The 9892-nt window shown below is 42.9% G+C and overlaps 1 protein-coding gene across 1 annotated transcript; it reads right to left on the reverse strand.

Annotated features, from left to right (window-relative positions):
- Positions 1-8133: 8133 nt before the first annotated feature.
- LOC144961136 (uncharacterized) lies at positions 8134-9618 on the reverse strand. Its single transcript, XM_078894440.1, has 3 exons — positions 9378-9618; positions 9089-9183; positions 8134-8790 (listed from the first exon to the last, which is right to left on the reverse strand). Exons 1-3 carry the CDS (start codon positions 9547-9549, stop codon positions 8572-8574), a joined length of 486 nt encoding a protein of 161 aa, XP_078750566.1. The 5' UTR covers positions 9550-9618; the 3' UTR covers positions 8134-8571.
- Positions 9619-9892: the final 274 nt, after the last annotated feature.

Below are 9892 nucleotides of genomic sequence, written 5' to 3' on the forward strand. Positions count from 1 at the left end.
CCCTAACCTAACCCTAACCCTAACCCTACCCTAACCCTAACCCTAACCCTAACCCTAACCCTAACCCTAACCCTAACCCTAACCCTAACCTAACCCTAACCCTAACCCTAACCCTAACCCTAACCCTAACCCTAACCCTAACCCTAACCTAACCCTAAACCCTAACCCAACCCTAACCCTAACCCTAACCCTAACCCTAACCCTAAACCCTAACCCTAACCCTAACCCTAACCCTAACCCTAACCCTAAACCCTAACCCTAACCCTAACCCTAACCCTAACCCTAACCCTAACCCTACTAACCCTAACCCTAACCCTAACCCTAACCCTAACCCTAACCCTAACCCTACCCTAACCCTAACCCTAACCCTAACCCTAACCCTAACCCTAACCCTAACCCTAACCCTAACCCTAACCCTAACCCTAACCCTAACCCTAACCCTAACCCTAACCCTAACCCTAACCCTAACCCTAACCCTAACCCTAACCCTAACCCTAACCCTAACCCTAACCCTAACCCTAACCCTAACCCTAACCCTAACCCTAACCCTAACCCTAACCCTAACCCTAACCCTAACCCTAACCCTAACCCTAACCCTAACCCTAACCCTAACCCTAACCCTAACCCTAACCCTAACCCCTAACCCTAACCCTAACCCTAACCCCGGTAACCAGGGTACTTTCCCCATTAGTATCAATGAAATAAAAAATACACACACACACACCCCACACACACACACACACACACATACACACAAGAACACACACACACCAGAATGGGAGAGACTTTTATTAATGAAATTCTTTGTCATGCTTTAGCGTTCCCTCTACTCGTCTGTAATAATAATGAATACGATGGGTCCCCGCGTTATATTGAGATCCCATCGGCTCTGACGACTTTGTCCGAGCACTTTATTTTTAAAATTATTACTCTCCATAGCAGAAATGCGTCCTATAAATAGATACCGCTATCCCTCTACGACATTGCCACCATTGGAACCGACAAAGCCAGGTTCAAAAAATATACTGACGGAAGTCAAATCCGCCATGCCACGAGTAAAAAAACTGTTTTGCACTAAAGTGTCAGAGCCCTGTCCGAAGGGGGATCGCTTTTTGAAACAATTCCTTCTTTACGTAGCGGAAATACGCACGACCAATAACGTTAAAGTCGTGGACATCCCCCCAACCTCCTTCCTTCATTTTGCGCCCTCAACGATATCACCCTACGACACTGCCACCAGAAAGAAAGACACCATCTTCCTATTCCTCTTCTTCTTATTATTATTATTATAATAAATATAACAAAATGAATGAGCACCAACGGAACGGCTCTGGCGGCTCTTGTCCGAGCTCATTATATTTAAAATTATTACTCTCCATAGCGGAAATGCGTCCTACAAATAGATACCGCTATCCCTCTACGACACTGCCACCATTGGAACGGAAAAAACCGCGTTCCAGAACTATAATGCCGGAAATCAAATCCGGCATGCCATCCTTCTTTACGAAGCGGAAATGCGCACGACCAATGACGTTAAAGACGCTGACACACCCCCCCCCCCCCCACCCCCTTCCTTCATTTAGCGCCCTCAACGATATCACCCTACGACACTGCCACCAGAAAGAAAGACACCATCTTCCTATTCCTCTTCTTCTTCTTGTTATTATTATAATAAATATAACAAAATGAATGAGCACCGACGGAACGGCTCTGGCGACTTTTGTCCGAGCTCATTATATTTAAAATTATTACTCTCCATAGCGGAAATGCGTCCTACAAATAGATACCGCTATCCGTCTACGACACTGCCACCATTGGAACGGAAAAAACCGCGTTCCAGAACTATAATGCCGGAAATCAAATCCGGCATGCCATCCTCTTTACGAAGCGGAAATCAAATACGCCATGCCACGAGTAAAAAAACTGTTTTGCACTAAAGTGTCCGAGCCCTGTCCGAAGAGGTTCGCTTTTTGAAACAATTCCTTCTTTACGTAGCGGAAAAACGCACGACCAATAACGTTAAAGTCGTGACATCCCCCCACCCCCTTCCTTCATTTGGCGCCCTCAACGATATCACCCTACGACACTGCCACCAGAAAGAAAGACTCCATCTTCCTATTCCTCTTCTTCTTATTATTATTATAATAAATATAACAAATTGAATGAGCACCGACGGAACGGCTCTGGAGACTCTTGTCCGAGCTCATTATATTTAAAATTATTACAATCCATAGCGGAAATGCCTCCTACAAATAGATACCGCTATCAGTCTACGACACTGCCACCATTGGAACGGAGAAATGCCGCTTCGAGAACAATACTGCCGGAAATCAAATCCGGCATGTCATCCTTCTTTACGAAGCGGAAATGCGCACGACCAATGATGTAAAAGACGCTGAACACCCCCCCCCCCCCCGCTCCCCTCTTCCTTCATTTGGCGCCCTCAACGATATCACCCTACGACACTGCCACAAGAAAGAAAGACACCATCTTCCTATTCGTCTTCTTCTTCTTATTATTATTATTATAATAAATATAACAAAATGAATGAGCACCGACGAAACGGCTCTGGCGACTCTTGTCCGAGCTCATTATATTTAAAATTATTACTCTCCATAGCGGAAATGCGTCCTACAAATAGATACCGCTATCAGTCTACGACACTGCCACCATTGGAACGGTAAAAATCGCGTTCCAGCACTATACTGCCGGAAATCAAATCCGGCATGCCATCCTTCTTACGAAGCGGAAATGCGCACGACCAATGACGTTAAAGACGCTGACACACCCCCCCCCCCCCACCCCCTTTCCTTCATTTGGCCCCTCAACGATATCACCCTACGACACTGCCACCAGAAAGAAAGACACCATCTTCCTATTCCTCTTCTTCTTCTTGTTATTATTATAATAAATATAACAAAATGAACGAGCACCGACGAACGGCTCTGGCGACTCTTGTCCGAGCTCATTATATTAAATTATACTCTCCATAGCGGAAATGCGTCCTACAAATAGATACCGCTATCAGTCTACGACACTGCCACCATTGGAACGGAAAAAATCGCGTTCCAGAACTATACTGCCGAAATCAAATCCGTCATGCCATCCTTCTTACGAAGCGGAAATGCGCACGACCAATGACGTTAAAGACGCTGACACACCCCCCCCCCCCCCAAACCCCTTCCTTCATTTGGGGCCCTCAACGATATCACCATACGACACTGCCACCAGAAAGAAGGACACCATCTTTCTATTCCTCTTATTATTTTTATTTTAAAATATAACAAAATAAATGAGCACCGACGGAACGGCTCTGGCGACTTTTCCGAGCTCTTCACTTTTAAAATTATTACTCTCCATAGCGGAAATGCGTCCTACAAATAGATACCGCTATCCCTCTACGACACTGCCACCATTGGAATCGATAAAGCCACGTTTAAGAACTATACTGCCGAAAATCAAATACGCCATGCCACGAGTAAAAAAACTGTTTTGCACTAAAGTGTCCGAGCCCTGTCCGAGAGGTTCGCTTTTTGAAACAATTCCTTCTTTACGTAGCGAAAAACGCACGACCAATAACGTTAAAGTCGTGGACATCCCCCCACCCCCCTTCCTTCATTTGGCGCCCTCAACGATATCACCCTACGACACTGCCACCAGAAAGAAAGACACCATCTTCCTATTCCTCTTCTTCTTATTATTATTATAATAAATATAACAAATTGAATGAGCACCGACGAACGGCTCTGGAGACTCTTGTCCGAGCTCATTATATTTAAAATTATTACAATCCATACGGAAATGCCTCCTACAAATAGATACCGCTATCAGTCTACGACACTGCCACCATTGGAACGGGGAATGCCGCTTCAAAAACAAAACTGCCGGAAAACAAATCCGGCATGTCATCCTTCTTTACGAAGCGGAAATGCGCACGACCAATTATGTTAAAGACGCTGACATCCCCCCCCCCCCCCCCGCTCCCCTCTTCCTTCATTTGGCGCCCTCAACGATATCACCCTACGACACTGCCACAAGAAAGAAAGACACCATCTTCCTATTCGTCTTCTTCTTCTTATTATTATTATTATTATTATAAATATAACAAAATGAATGAGCACCGACGAAACGGCTCTGGCGACTCTTGTCCGAGCTCATTATATTTAAAATTATTACTCTCCATAGCGGAAATGCGTCTACAAATAGATACCGCTATCAGTCTACGACACTGCCACCATTGGAACGGAAAAAATCGCGTTCCAGAACTATACTGCCGGAAATCAAATCCGCATGCCATCCTTCTTTACGAAGCGGAGACGCGCCCCACCAATGCCGTTAAAGACGCTGACACACCCCCCCCCCCCCAACCCCCTTCCTTCATTTGGCGCCCTCAACGATATCACCCTACGACACTGCCACCAGAAAGAAAGACACCATCTTCCTATTCCTCTTCTTCTTCTTGTTATTATTATAATAAATATAACAAAATGAATGAGCACCGACGGAACGGCTCTGGCGACTTTTGTCCGAGCTCATTATATTTAAAATTATTACTCTCCATAGCGGAAATGCGTCCTACAAATAGATACCGCTATCCGTCTACGACACTGCCACCATTGGAACGGAAAAAACCGCGTTCCAGAACTATACTGCCGGAAATCAAATCCGGCATGCCATCCTTCTTTACGAAGCGGAGATGCGCACGACCAATGACGTTAAAGACGCTGACACACCCCCCCCCCCAAACCCCTTCCTTCATTTGGCGCCCTCAACGATATCACCATACGACACTGCCACCAGAAAGAAGGACACCATCTTTCTATTCCTCTTATTATTTTTATTTTAAAATATAACAAAATAAATGAGCACCGACGGAACGGCTCTGGCGACTTTTCCGAGCTCTTCACTTTTAAAATTATTACTCTCCATAGCGGAAATGCGTCCTACAAATAGATACCGCTATCCCTCTACGACACTGCCACCATTGGAATCGATAAAGCCACGTTTAAGAACTATACTGCCGGAAATCAAATACCCATGCCACGAGTAAAAAAACTGTTTTGCACTAAAGTGTCCGAGCCCTGTCCGAAGAGGTTCGCTTTTTGAAACAATTCCTTCTTACGTAGCGGAAAAACGCACGACCAATAACGTTAAAGTCGTGGACATCCCCCCACCCCCCCTTCCTTCATTTGGCGCCCTCAACGATATCACCCTACGACACTGCCACCAGAAAGAAAGACACCATCTTCCTATTCCTCTTCTTCTTATTATTATTATAATAAATATAACAAATTGAATGAGCACCGACGGAACGGCTCTGGAGACTCTTGTCCGAGCTCATTATATTTTAAATTATTACAATCCATAGCGGAAATGCCTCCTACAAATAGATACCGCTATCAGTCTACGACACTGCCACCATTGGAACGGGGAATGCCCCTTCGAAAACTATACTGCCGGAAAACAAACCCGGCATGTCATCCTTCTATGCGAAGCGGAAATGCGCACGACCAATGATGTTAAAGACGCTGACATCCCCCCCCCCCCCGCTCCCCTCTTCCTTCATTTGGCGCCCTCAACGATATCACCCTACGACACTGCCACAAGAAAGAAAGACACCATCTTCCTATTCGTCTTCTTCTTCTTCTTATTATTATTATTATAAATATAACAAAATGAATGAGCACCGACGAAACGGCTCTGGCGACTCTTGTCCGAGCTCATTATATTTAAAATTATTACTCTCCATAGCGGAAATGCGTCCTACAAATAGATACCGCTATCAGTCTACGACACTGCCACCATTGGAACGGAAAAAATCGCGTTCCAGAACTATACTGCCGGAAATCAAATCCGGCATGCCATCCTTCTTTACGAAGCGGAGATGCGCACGACCAATGACGTTAAAGACGCTGACACACACACCCCCCCCCCACCCCCCTTCCTTCATTTGGCGCCCTCAACGATATCACCCTACGACACTGCCACCAGAAAGAAAGACACCATCTTCCTATTCCTCTTCTTCTTCTTGTTATTATTATTATAATAAATATAACAAAATGAACGAGCACCGACGGAACGGCTCTGGCGACTCTTGTCCGAGCTCATTATATTTAAAATTATTACTCTCCATAGCGGAAATGCGTCCTACAAATAGATACCGCTATCAGTCTACGACACTGCCACCATTGGAACGGAAAAAATCGCGTTCCAGAACTATACTGCCGGAAATCAAATCCGTCATGCCATCCTTCTTTACGAAGCGGAAATGCGCACGACCAAGGACGTTAAAGACGCTGACACACCCCCCCCCCCCAAACCCCTTCCTTCATTTGGCGCCCTCAACGATATCACAATACGACACTGCCACCAGAAAGAAGGACACCATCTTTCTATTCCTCTTATTATTTTTATTTTAAAATTTAACAAAATAAATGATCACCGACGGAACGGCTCTGGCGACTTTTCCGAGCTCTTTACTTTTAAAATTATTACTCTCCATAGCGGAAATGCGTCCTACAAATAGATACCGCTATCCTTCTACGACACTGCCACCATTGGAACCGATAAAGCCACGTTCAAGAACTATACTGCCAAAAATCAAATACGCCATGCCACGAGTAAAAAAACTGTTTTGCACTAAAGTGCCCGAGCCCTGTCCGAAGGGGTTCGCTTTTTGAAACAATTCCTTCTTTACGTAGCGGAAATACGCACGACCAATAACGTTAAAGTCGTGGACATCCCCCACCCCCCTTCCTTCATTTGGCGCCCTCAACGATATCACCCTACGACACTGCCACCAGAAAGAAGGACACCATCTTCCTATTCCTCTTCTTCTTCTTATTATTATTATAATAAATATAACAAAATGAATGAGCACCGACGGAACGGCTCTGGCGACTCTTGTCCGAGCTCATTATATTTAAAATTATTACTCTCCATAGCGGAAATGCGTCCTACAAATAGATACCGCAATCCCTCTACGGCACTGCCACCATTGGAACGGACAAAGCCATGTTCAAGAACTATACTGCCGAAAATCAAATCCGCCATGCCACGAGTAAAAAAAACTGTTTTGCACTAAAGTGTCCGAGCCCTGTCCGATGGTGGTCGCTTTTTGAAATAATTACTTCTTTACGTAGCGGAAATGCGCACGACCAATGACGTTAAAGACGTGGACATTCCCCCACCTCCCTTCCTTTATATGGCGCCCCCTACGACTCTGTCACCAGAAAGAAAGACACCATCTTTCTATTCTTCTTAGTTTAATAAACATAATAAAATAAATGAGCTTTCATACAGCGCAATATCCACTAAACGTGCTCAAAACGCTTTACAAGGGGTCCCTGTCCAACAACAATACTTAGCACGTAGGACGAGACATGACGCCTGTTAGGCGATATTACAATTTTTCGGACAGGGACAACGTTGTTAACTGTCAGGCATCCATTTTACACCTGAGTACGGTGAAATAATGTGAGTAAACAGTCTATTCCAAGGACACAATTATGCGCCGAGCAAGGCTCGAACCCAGGAAAGCGAGTGTCATACCACTAGTCCACATAGCCTTCTTCTTCTTCTTCTTCTTCTTCTTCTTCTTCTTCTTCTTCTTCTTCTTCTTCTTCTTCTTCTTCTTCTTCTTCTTCTTCTTCTTCTTCTTCTTCTGCTACATCTTCATCGTCTTCTTCTTCTTCTTCTTCTTCTTCTTCTTCTTTTTCTTCTTCTTCTTCTTCTTCTTCTTCTTCTTCTTCTTCTTCTCTTCTTCTTCTTCTTCTTCTTCTTCTTCTTCTTCTTCTTCTTCTTCTTCTCCTTCTGTGAAAACGAGACAGAATTTACAATAAAATTCAAAGTTTATTATTAAAAGAATTACAATTAGTATACCATTTTTTTTGGAATTTCAGGCAATATATAAATATATATGAGCTGTTTCACGAAACTTTCTTCCACGGCCGACTATATATAGATATTTGAATCATCTAAAGCCGTGTGATTATTAGTTTTTATTAAAGAAATGTTTAATCCTTTACCGCCAAAAACCTCACACTATGACATTATTTTTTCCAAGAAAAGACCAGAAAAAATGTAAGAAAGACAGGTGCACCATGTTCATAATTAGTATTGCATACATACCGGGAACTACAGGTGACGACGTTGAGGACTCTACTGAAGGCAAAGCCTGGACGTCGGTAACGATGGGTGGCTCAAAATATACTCTTGACGTGCTGGGCTCGTCCAATCTTAACTCTTCACTTTGAAAGCATTGTACTGGAATAAAAAAATATAGATGAACTGAACATTTCATATGAACCTTTTTTTTTTTAGACAGCCTTTATAAAGCGTTTACCACCCCGCCAATTTACAAAGAATTACAATTAGTATACCATTTGTTTGGAATTTCAACAAAATAAATGAACTTAACTTCAATTTAAATTTTCCAGCAACGTATAAATATATATGAACTGTTTGACGAAACTTTCTTCCACGGCCGACAATATGTTCCCAGGGAGTGAGATCCAGTTCAACGTTGGTTTGTTGTCATAATAAAAGAAAAGAAATGGACTGTATAGGCTTTTAGAAAATAAGGTCTTTGTCCTCAGGCCATGCTCGCATTTTATCTGTTAAAGTTTTATCTTTAATCTTGGCAAAGGTTCTGTGAAACTCTGGGAAGGCTGTCCTAAGTGATCTTATTAGACATGGATCCACCGTCGTCTTCCTTCTATAGGCTCCTAAATAATGGAAGGCCATCTGAAGTTCGTCCTTAGTAAATTTATTCCTGGCCGTCACATATATCTGGGGGAAAATAAGAAAGAAAAGAAAAAGAAAAGGTATTTGTACCAGCCGAGAATTAATCTACATGAGTGGGGAGTGGGAGGGGAGGTATTTTGTTACTCCGAAGTAACTTAAGAATTAGATAAATCTCTTTATATCTCCTTAGAGAGACCCACCCCCCCCCCCACACCCCAAACAACCACCACCCCCCCCCACCCCAAACTTTCCAAATTATCTCCCAGTAAAAGCCGATCCTTTACTCGGTAATTTTTGTATTACGTAGACAAAGGAAACAAAGCCAAACTCATAATTTACTTACGCCTTTTAAGACCTTGTCTTCTCTGATGCAATTATTGGGGCACGTCTCCGGGTTTATTGCAGACAAAGTCTTTGTGAAATATAGCACACTTGTATCTGTTTAATTTAAAAGAATAAACATAGATATTTGAATCATCTAAAGCCGTGTGATTATTAGTTTTTATTAAAGAAATGTTTAATCCTTTACCGCCAAAAACCTCACACTATGACATTATTTTTTCCAAGAAAAGACCAGAAAAAATGTAAGAAAGACAGGTGCACCATGTTCATAATTAGTATTGCATACATACCGGGAACTACAGGTGACGACGTTGAGGACTCTACTGAAGGCAAAGCCTGGACGTCGGTAACGATGGGTGGCTCAAAATATACTCTTGACGTGCTGGGCTCGTCCAATCTTAACTCTTCACTTTGAAAGCATTGTACTGGAATAAAAAAATATAGATGAACTGAACATTTCATATGAACCTTTTTTTTTTTAGACAGCCTTTATAAAGCGTTTACCACCCCGCCAATTTACAAAGAATTACAATTAGTAACCATTTGTTTGGAATTTCAACAAAATAAATGAACTTAACTTCAATTTAAATTTTCCAGCAACGTATAAATATATATGAACTGTTTGACGAAACTTTCTTCCACGGCCGACAATATGTTCCCAGGGAGTGAGATCCAGTTCAACGTTGGTTTGTTGTCATAATAAAAGAAAAGAAATGGACTGTATAGGCTTTTAGAAAATAAGGTCTTTGTCCTCAGGCCATGCTCGCATTTTATCTGTTAAAGTTTTATCTTTAATCTTGGCAAA

The sequence above is a fragment of the Berghia stephanieae genome, unplaced genomic scaffold (assembly GCF_034508935.2).
Source record: "Berghia stephanieae isolate SIO BIC M18660-M18661 unplaced genomic scaffold, UCSD_Bste_1.3 scaffold1521, whole genome shotgun sequence".
NCBI lineage: Eukaryota > Metazoa > Mollusca > Gastropoda > Nudibranchia > Aeolidiidae > Berghia > Berghia stephanieae.